General features: G+C 41.2%; 1 protein-coding gene across 1 annotated transcript in view; it reads right to left on the reverse strand.

Annotated features, from left to right (window-relative positions):
* POLR3B (polymerase (RNA) III (DNA directed) polypeptide B) overlaps positions 1-17688 on the reverse strand; it is a 184867-nt gene that overhangs the window by 75038 nt on the left and 92141 nt on the right. The window contains exons 13-18 of the mRNA XM_006865254.1: positions 15970-16131; positions 11974-12174; positions 9153-9315; positions 7889-8042; positions 4833-4907; positions 4157-4255 (exon numbers count right to left, since the gene is read on the reverse strand). Of these exons, the coding sequence (XP_006865316.1) occupies positions 4157-4255; positions 4833-4907; positions 7889-8042; positions 9153-9315; positions 11974-12174; positions 15970-16131 (854 nt within the window). The remainder of the gene's footprint in view (positions 1-4156; positions 4256-4832; positions 4908-7888; positions 8043-9152; positions 9316-11973; positions 12175-15969; positions 16132-17688) is intronic.

Raw genomic sequence — 17688 nt, forward strand, 5'->3', positions numbered from 1 at the left:
ATCATTGGATCTGGATCATATGCCACCTCTTGAAATGGTTTAACATGAACCTTTTGGTACAGTGACTCTGTGTATTCCTTCCATCTTCTCTTGATGCTTGTTGCATCATTCAGTAATTTGCCCAGTGAATCCTTCAATAATGAAAGTCAAGGCTTGAATTTTTTCTTCAGTTCCCCCAGCTTGAGAAATGTTAAGCATGTTCTTCCTTTTTGGTTTTCTGACTCCAGATCTTTGCACATTTTGTTTTAATATTTGGCTTTATCTTCTCGAGCTGATCTTTGAAATTTTCTGTTTAGCTCTTGGACCTCTTCAGTTCTTCCATTTGCTTTAGCATGTCTACGCTGGAGAGCAAGTTTCAGTGGTGGATTAGGCAGACGCACCACACGGACCTGCCTAAATATAAGAGATCAAATGAAACAGACACCGGTGATAACTCTGAACCCTGAAGTTTGGATTAAAGGTTAGAGAAGTGGACTGAGTGGTTAGGGAAGGTGAGAGAGGGAGACAGACTGGTACAAGGCCATGCAGACTCCGTTCAATCACCTTGTGAGCAATTCTAGCAACAGCAGGTGGCCTGGCCGAGCAGACTCATACAGGTGATGGGAAAGGTGCGATTCTTTCTTTTTCCCATGCCCCTCTGGTGACCAGAGATGTGGACAGCTCCCACCCTCATCCACTCCCAGTGCAAGCCCTGCTAACACCAGCCAAACATACCCAAAACTGAGATGCATGAACAGAAAATGAGAACATTGTACATGCTTCCATTCTCTAATCACACCCACAGAAGACAGTTGGTAAGAGCCAAAGAACACAACAACAGGGAATCATCAATTAAATGCAAATATGACAACCCCTAATTCTTTGGAGACAGCAGACATTGTAGCTCACACAAAGAAACAAGAGAATGCTCAAACAAATGATCAAGATGCAGAGCCAGAAAACATTTCTAAGGATGAAAAGGTACTAGAACTAACTGAAAAATAATTCAAAAGAATGATATTTAGGTACCTTCAGAGGACTGACAGAAAGATCAAGTAAAGCAAGGAGAACACAGAAGAAAAAAACTTAGAAGAATTAAGGAAAACACAACAAGAACAAACAGACAAAATAAATGCAAAATTCGAAACAATACAAAACCTGCATCCAGAAGGTTAATACAAAGAACTCAGAAATGGATAATACATTGAAAGGACAAAGAGCAGATGTAAAACAATGGAAGCCTGGATTAGTGAGCTTGAAGATAAATCTTTCAATACTAGTATGCTAGAAGAACAATCAGAAAAAAGAATGAAAAAATCTGAAGAAAGCATAAGAGTTATGTGGGACACATGAAGAGGAACAACTTATGGGTGATCAGAATTCTAGAACAGGAAGACACAATAAAAAGCACAGAGAAAACTGTTAAAGTGTTGTTGGAAGAAAACATCCCTAGCATCAAGAACGATGAGACAATAAGCATTCAAGAGGCTGAATGAACCCCAAAGAGAACAGACCCTAAAAGAAACACACCAAGATATACTGTAATCAAACTCTGCAAAACCAAACAAAAAGAAGAATCCTGAGAGCAGCTAGAGAACAAAGAAGTTGTCTAAAAAGGAGAACCAATAAGATTAAGCTCTGATTTCTCAGCAGAAACCATGCAGGCAAGAAGGTAATAGTACATAACACATTACAAAACTCTAAAGGAAAAAACCTGCCAACCAAGAATCATATGCCTAGCAAAGCTGCCCTCAAATACAGTGGAAAAATTAGGACATTTCCTAGTAAACAGAACTTAAAGGAATTTGTAATGACCAGACCAACTTTATAAAAAATGCTAAAGGGTATTCTTTGGACAGAGAACCAATAGCAGCAGATACAACCTGAGATGACCAGACATGACAACACAATCCAGATACAGAAGTATCTAGTGTAGTGGCTACGAGTTGGGCTGCTACTCTTAAAAGCAGCAGTTCAAAATTACCAGCTGTTCTGTGGGAGAAAGATGAGGTTTTCTGCTCCTGTACAGATATACAGCCTCAGAAACCCTATACAGAGTCGCTACGAGTCGGAACCAACTCCACAGCACACAACCACCACCACCATAGTGAAACAAATTTACAAGACTGAAAATAGGAAACAGAGATATCAATTTATAATAAAGTCAACTACAAAGCAAAAAGAGGAAATAGTGTAGATACAGAACTTCCAAAAGCAAGGGAGTAAGGAGATTTCAAGATACAAAACACTACTTTAAATAGGGGAAAACTTCAATAAGTTATAGGGTAACTTCAAAGAAAATTAATATACCTGCACATGAAAATAAAAAGAGAGGAAAATTAGAAAAGATTTAGTAAACACGAACACAACAGAAATGAAAATGAAAAGAAAACCCAGACAAAATGAACTCAGCGCAGAAAATGATGTAGAACAAAGCCTCATCTCTCTCTCTCTCTCTCTCTCTCTCTCTTTCTCTCTCTCTCTCTCTCACACACACAAAACCTCACAGAAAAATGACAGCAATCAATTGATAGCTATTGATAATTATACTAAATGTCAATGGATTAAATGCACCAGTCACAAGAAGGTAAGAAAACAGGATCCTTCTGTATGCAGCCTACAAGAGACATATCAACACGATGGGGCCTGTCTAAATTCCCATCAACAGAAGAACAGTTAAACAAACTTTAATACATATACACAATGGAATACTACAAAATGCTGAATAAGGATGAATCTGTGAAACACCTCACAACATGGTTGAACCTGGAGGACATTATTGCTGAGTCAAATTAGTCAATCAAAAAAGGACTAACACTGTATGAGACCAATGTAAAAAGTTAAAAACTGGTTTTCTTGATGAAAGAAACAATCCAAAATTGTTGCAGGGAGTGGGGGTGGGGGCAAGGGAAATTTTTCATGAGCTAGAGGGTAGACACATGTTAATGTGGGTCACAGGGCAGTCAATATGCAAGAGGGAGGCCAGCAGAGGAAAGATGAAGGTAGCAGAAACCACCACAGGGAGGAATGCAATGTTAAAGTGAATTGAGGTAACTGATGGAACATGGAAGGGATTGCAATCATTGTAATGAAACAAAGCATATGATGTGTAAGATACAAAACTTATGATGTGGTCCGTAAACCTTCAGTCAATTCATAATAAAAAGTTTAAAAAAGACACTTGAGCCACTGCTGCTGCCATTGTGCCAATGCATCTCATTGGGGATTTCCGTCTTTTTAACTGACCCTCCACTTTGTGAAGCATGATGTCCTTCTCCAGGGACTGACTGCTCCTGATGATAGTTCGAAGTAGGAGAGACAAAGTCTGTCACCCAAGCGTCTAAGGAACATTCTGGTTGTGCTTCTTCCAAGACAGATTTTTTTCTTCTGGCAGTCCATGACACTTTGATTCTTCTCCAATACCATAACTCAAATGCATCCATTTTTCTACAGTCTTCCTTATTTACTGTCTAGCTTTCATTATACATATGAGGTTATTGAAAATACTATGGCTTAGGTCAGGCGCACTTTTAGCCCTCACACTGATATCTTTGCTCTTGAACACTTTAAAGAGGATATGTGCAACAGATTTGCCTAATGCAATACAAATACATCATCTGACTTCTTGACTGCTGCTTCCATTAATATTGATGATTGATCCAAGCAAAATGAAGTCTTTGACAGCATCAATCTTTTCTCCATTTATCATGACAACCTGCTTCTGAAAGGTCATAACTTTGAGAAGCCTATGGAGCTCAGTTCTAATCTGTAACAGAAGGGGTCACTGCAAGTCGGAATCCACTCAACATCAACATTATACAATAGTATGGTTCTAATAGCTTTTGCTAAGAGTATCCATTGCAGAAGAATTGAAAAATGACAACAAAACGAGAAGGTAGTTTCTATCAATAGAACCAAACTAAACAAAAGCAGTTGATGTTGAGTTGATTCCGACTCACAGTGACCCCTTGTGGTACTTAGTAGAACTGAGCTCCATGGGGTTCTCAAGGTTGGGACCTAGCTGACTGATTGGCAGGCCTTTCTCCTGAGCTGCTTCTGAGGATGAGAACCACCAAACTTCTGATTAGTGCTCACACACTTAACCCTTGATGCCACCCAGGGTCTCCTTCTAGAAGCAAAAAATGTTTTCATTATGGTCATTAAAGAGCCTACTTACTTATTAATTGTATGTTCGTAGAGTGCGATGTTGCAGTCATTTTCTTCATTCACATCTAAATATTCAACCAGACTCTCATGTAAGAAATCTTCAAAATTCCTGGGAAAATATTGGTCAAATAGACATTACTAAAAAGCATCAGATTATAATATTTTACATGCATGTACTAACAAAAGATATTGGCTTTAAATTTGTTTTTTAGTTCTGAAGCACTTTTCACTCTTAGAGTATGTCAATACACTGAAGGGATACACGCGACACGTTTTTCTTGGATCACACAGTGATCAAAAATTATTGTAAAAAATAATTAAGTGTTTGTGATTCTTGTCAGTTGAGCCCACACTTCTGAAAGCTTCATACCAGTATAAACAAATCTTCTATAACCTTAGAAAACTCCCAATGATGAGCGTCCCACACTGTCTACATACACAAGATGTCTACACATCTTTCTTATTAGAAACATGTAATTCTCAGGATGTAATTCATAAATTTTTTACAATGTACAACCAAGTTAATATAGATAAGCAAGTGTTTAACAGGCTGACATGTTTGGTGGGGAGCAATTAAGAGACCAACAATGAAACTACAATTTTCTTTGAAAAGCATAACTCAAATAACATCACTGTTGATTAAAGCATGGACGTATTCAAGAGATAAGCTTAGGTTGGTGATTTACCTGTACCCCTGAGCCAGCTCTTCCATATGTTTATTTGTTACTGCAGGCTTCTGCTTCTTAACAATTATGTAGGGTCTAGAATGGGAAAATAAAACTCTTAGTAGTTCAACATAAGAAGTAAATCGGCAGGTAAATTTACTGTAGTGAAATAAAGGAAGATTTACGTACAATCAAACTCATTCCTGGGTTGTTGTACGACACCAGGTGTTTCTGACATGTGTGAGTGTGGGGGGCTCTTCTCTGTCTCTCATGTACAGTTGAACATATGTATGCATACACATAGACATGTGCACCTATGTGCATGCACACACACAGTACTTTCCCCAAGAATCTTTGAAAATATTTGATCTTAAATAAAAAAGCAAAATAAAAATGACACACAGAAAATCTAAGGATCTTTAATGGCCTATTTTTGTTCATGTGTAACTGGCTGCCCCTCGGGCTTCTCTAGTGGCGGGGCCCTCAGAGCTACACAGGGGCTCACGGAGAGGCTCGACGCTTGCCGAGAGCCGGGCTTCCTTACTTTCTGTTTTAGGGCTGACAGGGGAGCAAGGTAGAAAGGACTTTCCATCGTGGATGCACTCTTAGATTGACCTGTAACTGTCAGCGGTGATGGGACCCTCTGGGGCCTCGCCACCCCGAGGAAACACCGACACAAAGGATGGCATGCGGCCCCGAATGTCAAGGGCTGTTGCTATTTGGACAAGTAGCTCTTACAGAGAGGAGCAAGTGACCACAAGACACTTGTACGTTCTGCTCTGAAGTCCAAACATCTGAAAACTAATGGGCACTTCTACACAGCTGAGGCAAGGCACTGTGCGTTTACAGAAGGGGCACAGCTGCTGAAAAAGGAACTGGCTCCACTCTGCCTGGAGACTCTGTATGCTTCCTGGTGGAGAACAGAGCAAAGCCTAGCTCCAGGGCTGCCCTCCGTGCAGGGCAAGAGACCCAATCATATGACAGAAATATGAGTCACAGAGAGTGAGGGGTTGCACTGAGCTTGTATTTCACTAAATACATTCCACTGATTCTTTCTGCAGAGTCTGTGTTATGCCTTTATAACATGCCTTCTAAAAAAGAATTCCTTTTCTTCAGAAAATGCCATATTATGAGAGTGGTAGTAGTGGGGTGGGTGTGCACTGTGGAGCTGGTTCCGACTCATAGAGACCCTGTGTTGGGTTTCTGAGGCTGTAAATCTTTACAGCAGCAGGAAGTCTCAGCTTTCTCCTGCAGAATGACTGGGATTCAAACTGCTGGCCTTGTAGTTAAAAGCCAAGCATGTAACCTATACACCACCAGGGTTTCCTGTATTATGCAGGATAGAATCAAAAAGAACTTTATAAAAAGAGTAAGGTAGGCAATGTCATTGTTTTTCCCCTCCCCTATTGGATCATGTTAATAACTACAAATGAGCAGTGAGTGCCAGACACCCTAGACGACACTTTCGTTCTATCAGCCTGTATCAATCAGTTCTCAGGATACTTCTAGGTGATTATTACATTTCCATTTTACAGTCAAGGAAACCAAGACTCTGAGACTGAATAACATGAGGTGGTGGTGGTTGTTAAGTGCCATCGAGATGGTTCCAACTCACAGTGACCCTGTATAGGGTTTTGGAGAGTGGCTGGTGAGCTTGAGCTTCTGATCTATGGGTGTAAGTCTAGTGAGTATCCTACAATGCCACACCAGTGCTCAAATAATATAAGGGGGGGTTCAAAAAGTGGAAGAATGGAGTTACAAGTTAATGTAATTTTCTATAAATTTTGGGAAGTCCCTTTGCATACTCAGAGTTCGACAACTCATCTAGCAGGAAGGTAGGGTTTAGATACAGGTGTATCATCAGCTAGCGTTTTCTCGTGGCAAAGAGCTCTGGCTAATACTGGCACAAATGGAAAGAGGATAAGAATGGGATAGTTCACTCAAAGCAAAAGGTATAATACTTAGGCCCAGAAAAAAGGAAGGGAGCAGTGGCAAGGGCCACAAGGGAGACATAATGAGCAGACTTTACCACGTGTTACTTTCAGGATGAATCCGTGAGCGCTCCTATTTGGGATTCAAATTCTCCCAGGAGAGCGCCTAGCTGGCGTCACTTGGTTCATATGCCTGACTCTTCACTGGGGAGGAGAGATTACCTGACTGAACATCTCGAGAAGACTGCCATTGGGGAGCAACAGTCCCCAAAGGAAAATGAGGCAGGCTTACCAAAAGGGAAACTTGGTAACATAGGCAATGGCCATGACAAGACCAGTTCTAACTGACTTCCATGCCAAAGTTCATCCACAGCTCTACAGCAGCTCACTGTCTTGTGTCTCATCACCTCTGGAGATCTACCAAGAACAGGGCTTAGGCAGTGGAGATCGCCACAGACCAGATACTACGCTATCTTCATCTTCAAACCCCCAGCTCCTACACAGCCCTGATAAACATCAGCTGAATGAATAGAGGGATCCTATTTGCAATTGGGCCTGTTATTTCATTTCTTAAGTCTCCAAGCTTTTATTCATGCCATTTTTCAGTCTCTCTCTTTTCTTTCTTTAGGCTAGTAACACATTCCTCCTATTCATCCTTTAATATTCAGTTCATATAGAGTATTATAGGAGAAATCATGAAACCAGAGGAAATCAGAGGAATTCAAAGGACTTCCAAATAAAAAAAACAGACTCTACCACCATCTAGTTTCAGCATATCTCTTGGTCTCACTCAACTCCAGTTTGCTCATTTGCCACAGAAAATAACAGTCCTGACCTCAGGGAGTTGAATTGTAGTTAATGCCTTACATGCAATGCATCTACAAAAGTAAGAACTAGTGGCTATCGTTCATCACTTACACACAGTTGATTATTATTAGCCTGCCCCTGAGCTCTCTGACAGCATACTGTCTCCTATTAATTTCTAACTCCTCAATACTTAGTAGGAATATTCATAAAGTATTTGCTAATGGAATTAAATTTACCTTAAGAATCAAAGAGATTGGAACAGCTACAAAAATAGAAATAAGTCTATTTGTTTCAAAAATAAATACAGCAAGATTCTTAAAAACTCTTAGCGACATATACCTGCACAGCCTTCCTCCATCCGAGGAAATATAGACACACCGGTCTGTAAGATTTGTTGAGATAGAAACAAATTCATTGATATAACCTGCTCTCCGCATCAGTCGGAATGTATTCACTAGCTTCTTATGGTCTCGAATGACACCCAGGATGTTACCTAAGCACAAATAAGTCAGCATATGTAAGAAGACAACAAAAAAATCCAGCTCATCTGATGTAGAATGCCTACCCAGTCATCTGAACATATTTTTACGAATACCTAAAATTAGGTGACAAGGTGCAGGCAGCCAACATACTGGAATGGTTAAGGGGTGGTCCAAGGGACCCGGAGCTGAGGGATGAGAACACAACAGGCACCTAGTACATGTGGCTAAGGCACTGTTCCTGTGTCCCCACCTAGGCAGTAAGAGTTCAGAGAGGCTCAGTCAGCACTAGTCTCTGGAATACACTCAATGAGGTACTCAATAAACAATCCTGCTGAGATTCTGACCTCTGTCCTTCCCACCAGCCCCACGGCAAAGGATTAGTGCTTCCCAGAGGGGAAGGCAGGGAGAGACAGTGAGCCAAGTGTACTATAGGAATGCCCCCTATAGTACACTGGTGAGGGGATAGGTACACAGTCCTTCAGACCTGCCCTTTGTCAAGCACATTGCTGCCCTCATTCCTGGAGGACTTCTGGTGGAGGTGGGGGTGTGTGTGAAAGGAGCCAAAGGACAGGGACCCTTCTTGCACAGGCTGCCAACATATCAAGAACCAGATGGCGGAACAGGAATCAGTCCCTGGAAGGCCGGAGCTAATTCTTTGCTGAGTAACTCAGACATGTAACTTGTACTTTGATACACACCAGGCTGAGCCTTAACCCACTGTGGGATGTCAGCGTCTGTGGAAGGGGAGAAAGTAACCCGTCTTTGCAATGTTACCTTTTAGTCTTTGTAGTTATATACATCCCAAGCCTGCATAACCCAACCAGTGGAATTAGTTGTCTCTGTCATCAATCTTTTTCTAGTGTTAAAAGATTAACCTGGGTCCAGAATCAAAGTGTTTTTGATTTTACCTCTAAATATTGTTGCTAAGTGCTGTCGAGTCTGTTCCAACTCACAGTGACCCTGTATAGGATTTCCAAGAAGCAGCTGGTGGGTTTGAACCACTGACCCTGTGATCAGCAGTACAGTGCTTATCCTACAGTATCACACCATGGTATTAACAGAATCCCTTCCCCTCCCTTCACAGGTCATGTGAGATCAAAGTGTCCCTGGAATGCACTCACCATTGAGGAAGACGAGGAACACATTTGGGTAAGATAGTTCTTCCCCACATAATAGATTCACATCTTCTACTCCCAGGTTACTGGCTAATTTCACAATGGGCCCATCTTCCATGTCAGTTGTGATGTGTGTCATAAGAGCTAAGTTTTTAACCAAACCACAAGCCTAAAAAAACAAGAGACAGTCATTTCTAAGAACGAACTTCAGTAACACAAAGTACACTTTGTATCTGAAAACAGGTAACCAATGTGCTGGTGGCAACAGGAAGCAGTACAGCCTTGCAGAGAACACTTTGGCCAGTGCATCAAGAAACATTACACGCATACTTGCCCTTTAACCCCAAGGAATCTACCCTAAGATGGTACACATGGGTATAAACAGAGGATTAGGCTCAGAAATGCTCATCACTGTACTGTTTGCAATGGTAAACAGTGACCATATCATAAAGGTCTAACAAGAAATTGATATATACAGACGATTGAATAACTTCAGTATACAAAGACACTAAAGGAAAACACGGATCTTTCACTTACATAAAAACATACAAATTCTAATAAGAACTGTAAGGTATTCTGTAAAATAACCAGCCATACTCACTAACTCTAGTGTCCTAGTTGTGAAAAGTAAAAATGACTGAAAAAAGGTCCAGATTATAGGAGGCTCAGGACATGACCACTGAAAGTAATGTGTGATCCTGGACCAGAAAAAGGACCTGAGCCAGACAGCTTGCAGCACAGGACCAAGGTCTGTCGATTGATGAGACTGTAACTGTTTCACGAGATTGAGATCTATACTATGAGTTTGTGAGATGGTCACATTTGGGGAATCTAGCTGAAGAGTCAGGCATCTTCTCTATACTATTTTTGTAACATTCTATAAGTTGGACATTATTTCAAAATGAAAAGGAAATGGAAGACTAGTTTTAAACTTCTATACAAACTGTGGAGTAAGCACTGGACTGCTAACCTCAAGGTTGGCAGTTCAAATGCCTCAGCTACTACCAGGAAACCCTATACAGGGATGCTATGAGTCAGAAATGACTCGACAACACTTAACAAAAATGAAAACAACAATATAAAAAAAAAAAATTCTAAAATAAAAATATAAAGTAGAATGAAATAAAACAAGCTGAGAAAAACTAACACTTGGGAGCCTTCTGACAGGTAAAGGTGACAGCCTCTATTTTAAACACCATCCACCATAGTCAGCAGCTCAAAGTAGGTATGGAAGTTAGCTGAAGCAACCTCTAGGAAGTTGAGTGTTTCAATGTTCAAGAGGTATACATTATGCAAATTTGACAAGTGGCATCATTTAAGTGTCAATTTCCATATGGTTTAAGATAAACCAGCAGATAATAATGCCTAAAAATTACAACTCTGCATGAAATGCCTATTTCTGAGTTATAACAAATGGAATCTACATCTTTGATTTACTATAAATTAATAATTCATTCATTCAGCATCTAAATTCAAGACCTCTCCTCTGAATTAGTCTCTGTGCTAGATGCTAAGGATACAATAGTGGCCCTAACAAGGTTCCTTCCTCCAGAAGCTAACAATTTAAAGAAATAAAACCAAGTGCAGCCAACAGTGGTCAACACTAAGATAGAAGCAGAGCCTAGGGTGTGGTGGGTGCAATAGAAGCAAATCTACTTAAACTCCTTGGCTTAGTGTCAAGGTAATTGCTATGTTTCTTACATGAGTGTGTCTGAGTCAACTTTAGATCCTGAATTGTGTCACTGCATCATGGACTGAATTGTATCCCCCCAAATATGTGCCAACCTGGCTAGGACATGATTCTCAGGTCCCAGTAGTTATGTAATTACATAATATGCCAATTATGGGATGAGACCCATGATGTGATTGGATGTGATAAATCAGTAGATTAAGGGGGAGATGCAACGCCTTAAATCCCAGTACAGCCCTGATCCAAAGTAAGTTCCCTGGGATGTAACCTGCAACTTTTACCTTACAAGAGACAAAAGGGGAGAGAAACCAGCAGAGATCAAAGAGCTCTACTCCCACCAAGAAAGAAGAGCTGGGAGTAGAGTCCGTCCGTTTGACTTGGGGTCACCACACTGTGAAGTTTCTAGATCCAGGGGAAGAGTGGTACCAAGACATATGGAGATATCCAAGGACTACGGGGCCCATACATGTTGAAAGGAGACAAGGACCATTCCCCAGAGCTGGACTGTACTAGAAGAATAAATGGAGAAAAGGCATTCTGTTGGTTACAGCCATCTCCTGTGGTAATTCCGTTTCAGCAGCATAGAGAACTACGTGCTCCCAAGTGGCTGCTGTCATGTCTGTGGCTTCTCTTTAGCACACATGAAACTGAGAAGTGGCTCATGAAAAGCTCCCTGTAAGCATAAATAGTGATGGTGCTCTCAACTTCCCTTCACATTCTTATCCCTGCCTGGCTGCATGGTTGGATTCTTGGAATAAACTAATACAAGCAGGAGAAATACAGACCATGTTTCTGCAGATACTGGCTTTGCTGTTGTTGTTAAGTGCCATGGAGTCGGTTCCAACTCACAGTGACCCTGTATAGGGTTTCTGAGGAGCGGATGCTGAGTCTGAACCTTCGACTTTGCAGTTCAAACCGACCATGTAGTCCAATGCTTATCCTACAGCATCACATCAGGACTCCAATACTGGCTTTGGAGCAGTACTAACGTAGTCCTAACAAGCTGCATCAATGCTTTGCTGTCAGAGAAATGGTTAATCAACCCAAAGGATATTTCCTGCCGTAATGGGAGCAGCCTCCAGGCCCCTCCTGTAGGTGTGACCTCTGACACAGCACAGAGCTACCCAGGTTCCTTACCTCTCCCTCAGGGGTATCCGAAGGACACAGCATGCCCCACTGAGATGGCTGGAGCGACCGTGGACCACTCACTTTCCTGGTTTTTTCAAACTGGGAAGAGATCCTTGTCATCATGCCCAGTGCAGATATATATGACAAGCGAGACAACACTTGAGTCACACCTTGGCGGTCCATTTTAAATCTCTTTAGAGACCAATTTCCCTGCCGAGAGAAAAAAGCCTTAAGACTAAGCATTGTCCACTGATAATGTAGTCGCTCTGAAAAGTTCAACATAAAAAAGTCCTTATTTGTGAAATTAGAGCCCTGATGTATCCCCAGAGATCAAAATGTCACAACCCAAATTAAAATTTGCACAACTGCATGTGCTTCAAAATCTGTAGAGATGTACTAATAAACATTTTTGTATCTAAATTACACTTCAATAAACCTGAAAAAACAACAAAAAAAATGTAAATGTAGCCAGGTCACTTACTGGAGCCCAGGCATTTAATGAGCATCACACATCGGGTAACTACTGGAACTGACTTGCTGCTAACTGCAAGGCTGGCAGTTTAGAGTTTATGACCACCTCCACAGGACAAATGCCTGGCCATCTGCTCCCGTAAAGATGAGCACACACAGACAAAACCACACCAAACCTATACTGGGTTTCTCAGGCTATAAATATTTACAGGAGGAGAAAGCCTCATTTCTCCCTCGGTTTGCTGGTGGGTTTGAACTGCCACCTTTATGGTTAGCAATTCAGTGCTTATCCTGCAGTACTTAGAAAACCCTATGGACAATTGTGTCACATAAGGTAACTGAGTCAAAATGACTCGATTGAAAACAACATAGCAACAGCAAAATCAGAGTATTTGGATAAATCAACCTTATCAAACCAGAGCTATCATTTTCTGAAGAACGAATCACAGCCCAAACAAGCCAGTTCAGTCAGAGATTTTCACTGGAAGCAATAGGTAACAATTAAAACAAGCAATTTCTGTCTTCATATATGGTGTAACTAGTTCAAAGATATGAAAAACAATTTTATGTTGGAATGTGCCATTATTGGGATGTCTAAACCATAGTCATAATCAAAGAAAAATACATTGTTGTTAAGAGCTGTCGAGTTAAGCGCTGTATAGGGTTTCTGAGGTTTTAAATCTTTGTGGGAGTGGAAAGCCTCGTCTTTCTCCAGCAGAGCAGCTGCTGGACTATTCCCTTATCCTTCATACCCTGCGGTTCACAGTCCAGAGCTTATATTCTGGAGCCACTGAACTCCCAAAGAGGAAAATACAGTAACATGAAAATGATTGATGACAGTTATTAGGGATGATGTATAGTTGTTGTTAGGTACTATGGCATTGGTTTTGACTCACAGCAACCCTATATAAGGATTTCCTAGACTGCAAATTTATCAGGAGCAGAAAGTCTCATCTTTCTCCAGCGGAGTGACTTCTGGCTAGCAGTCCAGTGCTTATCCTACAGCAACACCAAGAAACACATAGTAGTAGAGGGATGGCTGATGCAAATTATCTGTTGTTGTTGTTAAGTCCTGTTGAGTCGGTTCTAACTCACAGAGACCCCATGCACAACAGCAGGTAACACTGCCAGATCTTTCTAATGCCAAGGAGAAAATTCTATCTGCTTTAAACAGTGGTTCTTCATTTTTCTTTTGAAAACCCGATGAAAGCTCTGAATCTGCTCCTGAGAAAAATGCACAGAAGATCATCAGCTCAACATTTCACATTCAATTTCAGGAGAGGATTCACAGATCCTGGGTTAAAACCCCTTGTACTAGAAAATACTGCTGGTTTCAGAAGGTAATTGGGTGATTTTTTGGGAGTTAAATTATGTGATTTGGAGGATGCTCCCTTACAAATTAAAATTTGATCATTATTATAACATGGATCTAATCACGTCAGAACCTTCAGTTTTTGATAACATGCAAAAAAGAGCTAAATTCTATGAAGAAACAACCCATTGCAAATGGAAGAAACAGAGCAAGCACATATAGTCCCCAATTAACTTCTTTCTATAATGTTTGTTGTGGCGCTGTGGGTTAATGCACCAGACTCCAAAGCAGTTTGAACTGCAAGTTCGGCAATTCAAGCTCACCAGCTGGTCCTCAGAAACCCTATACAGGGTCGCTATGAGTCGGAACTAACTCGATGGCACTTACCAACAACAACAACATAATGTTTATTCAGTTTATACTTTTTCTATGTTCAGGATGAAAAAAATCTGGTTAAAAAAAAGGGCTGATGGCCAGACAGTAAAAGTAAGTACAGTCAAGCAGATATTTAGCACAAAGCAGAAAAAAGGCAACAGCTGGTTGGCAAGTAACACGTGGTTGGGGAGCAAAGCCAAGATGTTCAACAAGAGGGTGCAGTCTAGTCTTCTTCAAGGGTATTTGAAAAGGGAGAGGAGATCTGCTCTGAGCAAACGCATTTGCTCAAAGTCTTTGAATGGCAACACAGGTACATCTATAAAGGTGGATCTCACTCAAGTTGCCTGGTTAGGGGGGCCCACTTCCAACAAGACGCCTACTCCTGAGTTTCTAATCAACAGCTCTTTCTGGGAAACAAAGCAGGGCCATCTAGAAGCAAACGAACAACTCTAAACCAATCCTATGAGTAGAAAATCATAGGTCAGAAAAGTCTGTGAAGTCACTAGCAAGGAAAAGACTAGTAAGGAAAAGCAATGCTACCAGAAAGTGGGTTCCAGCACTACTGGAGGCTTCTCTCCAACATTCAGGGATCCACCTTCAGACACAGTGTTAAGTTAATGTGCTGAAAGAGGGTCAGTGGCTTGGTTTCTCTCCAGTTTAGATGTACCTGCCACTTCCAAGGCTGCTCACAGACTCACTGTACATGTCTGGTGTTGAGTACGGTACCAAGTCTGCCACTAATGCTTTCTTTGTGAAGGGAACCAATGTGTTACACTATGCGAGTCTTTTGTTGGGGCAAAATCCAACCCATAAAATTCATTTTATGTCTGGCATACAAAAAGTGAGCACGATTTCATCAGATAGACTTATAGTTGCTAGGCTTTAAGAAAAGGGAGCAAACCTATCTGATAACCCTTCATGAATAGCCAGAGGCCCTGACACCCGGCAGCTGCCAGGTCTGCATTCACGTCTCATGTGAGCAACAGCTGACAGCCCTTTAAAAGAACAGAGACCCACAATGAAATGAAACAATTTGTATTGTTTTGCACAAAAGTTGCCAATTAATAAACCTGCTTTCAATGTCTCAATTTTATTACAGAAAAAAAGGGAGGGGTGAGGGAAAAAGGCATCCATTAAAAAATAGCTATTAATGGTCACCCAAGAAGACCCTCCTAGGCAAGAGGCTCTGTTTCCTTTTGGTCTAATGGAACACCACCCAGAATTTGACAAGGAATTATTGTAGCCACAAACGTTCTACAGATTCACATTTAAAACCTGTGCACTATTTTTCAACAGACTATTGATCTATAAATATCCTTTTAAAAGACGTGAAACAACAACAACAAAAAACAGGCTTACTGGTCAAAAAGACATTGGAGGAACCTGAGACTGTGGCCCTCGACCACCCTTCAGGTCTGGAAAGGATCCCTCCCCTTGTGGCTCAATTTTCAGCCAAGCAGTAAATAGGTGGACAGGAGGGACAACAACACTAGTAAAGTATGCTCACCATGGAATGGTAAGTCACTTGATATCACAAGGACAACATTTACCTATGGACCAAGGTGAGAAGGAGGGAATGGAAACAGGAAGCACAGGGCAGAAGTGGGTTAACCAGTGTTGCATGGAGGAGATTGCGATCATTGATATGAAACAAAGTATATGATGTGCTGAATATCAAACTGATGTTCTTGTCTATAAACCTTTACATAATGCACAATAAAAAGTTTAAAAAAAAAACAAAAAGATATTTGTCCCATTAATTTCTCCAAGTGCCTTAAGTTTCCACTGCACTGCAGGGATTTGTAAATAAATTACAACCCCTTGAGAAAATGAGCAAAAGTACTTACAGTAGAAATGGCATTCACCATGCCGTTAGTAATCTGGTCTTGACGCATGTGCTTCACGACATCAAACTGGGCTGCTCTTTGTTTAGGAATCACTTGGTCAGCAATCTTCTTCATTTCAGAATTAAATTTTTTGAACAAATCTTCAAAAAGAAGAGATAAAAGCTGTAAAAAAGAAAGAGTATATGACAAACTTAGAAAAAGCATTATCAGGCTATTTTAATAAAATCTTGGTCATATTAAAGCTGTTAAGAATCAAGGAGCAACTATTTGCTTAAATCTGAAAAAGACTAAAAATATATTACACAATTACATTTACTAACTATGCGATAATTTGCTCCAGGCTTAAACCAAAACATAACCCGCTGCAGTCGAGTGGATTCGCACTCACATTGACCTTACAGAACAAAGTGGAGCCTCTCCAGAGGGTTTCCAAGGCTGTGACTCCTTATGGAAGTGAACTGCCACCAATGCCATCCGCAGAGCAGCTGGTGGCTTCAAACCCTGACCTTTAGACTGGCAGCAACATGTAAATAGTGCATCACCAGGACCCCTTCTATTAGCTCAGACGCTGGACTAACAGCAAAGATGACAACATGACCCTGCATTCATTTAATTTAGAAACATCCCTGCAGAGTTTTATATTTCACTGACCAATCACTTGACTTTTAACTTTACAAGGGTAAATAAAAAACACCGCTATAACCTAGTTCCAGAGGGTACAGGGAAAGATAGCCTCTCCACTGTGTTGTTTCCAACCTGTCTGGATGGGGCTGATAAAAGGTGATGGGGATAAGACACCGGTGATTCAACAGGGAATGATTGCTATCAGGTCTGACAATGAGTTTTGGAAAGGTAAAGGTAGACGTTTTCTAACAAGAGGAGGGGAGTGGTTGATTTTGCAGTCCAGGAGTGGAGATCCCTGGAACCATCAAGAGAGAAAAGCGAAATGCTGGACCCTGTCCAGGAAGGCAGGGACGCCAGGGATGGAGGCAGAGACGATGACTTGCAAAGAAGGAGTGGCCTGGGACTCTGGACTCAGGGAGGGAGAGGGGCTGTGGGCTGGCTGGTGGCCAGGGGGCAGGTGTGTGGAGTGTATCCTTTGGTTGTTTGATGATGCATGCAGGGGATTGTAATCATTGCAATGAAATGAAATATGATAGGATGAATGTAAAGATAATGTTCTTCCATGTAAACTAACATATAATTCCCAATAAAAACAAACAAACAAACAAACAACAACAAAAAAAACATTGCTACAAAATCAAAGAAAACCTTATTTTTAAAAAAATCAAAATATTCTTCTGGGTCAAGATGGCAGAGAAGGCAGACCCTATACAACAAAGACCTGGGAGACCAAGTGAAACAGATGCAGACAGTGGTCCTGGAACCCTGAGCTGCAGAGAGGGCACAGAGGTGGGCTGAGGGCTGCCGGGAAGACAAAGCTGAACCAGCAGCGAGAGAGAATGACCAGGCTGTCAGCTAGCATGGCCTGTCGCAGCCTACTGGAGCTTTTGCTACAGGCACAGGACATGGCTGGAGCTGGGCAGGAAAGGGTTGTGGTTACAGATCTACACTGAAGAGGAAATCAAGTATGTTTCAAAAACAAGTAAGTAAAATAAACCTAACTATAACCCTAAAACTAGGCCAGACTTAGTGTTCTGTGCTTACCCAACTGTGCTGGACATATACAGATGTGTAAACAAATGCAGGGATGGTACC

The sequence above is a fragment of the Chrysochloris asiatica genome, unplaced genomic scaffold, assembly GCF_000296735.1.
Source record: "Chrysochloris asiatica unplaced genomic scaffold, ChrAsi1.0 scaffold00076, whole genome shotgun sequence".
NCBI classification, from domain to species: Eukaryota; Metazoa; Chordata; class Mammalia; order Afrosoricida; family Chrysochloridae; genus Chrysochloris; species Chrysochloris asiatica.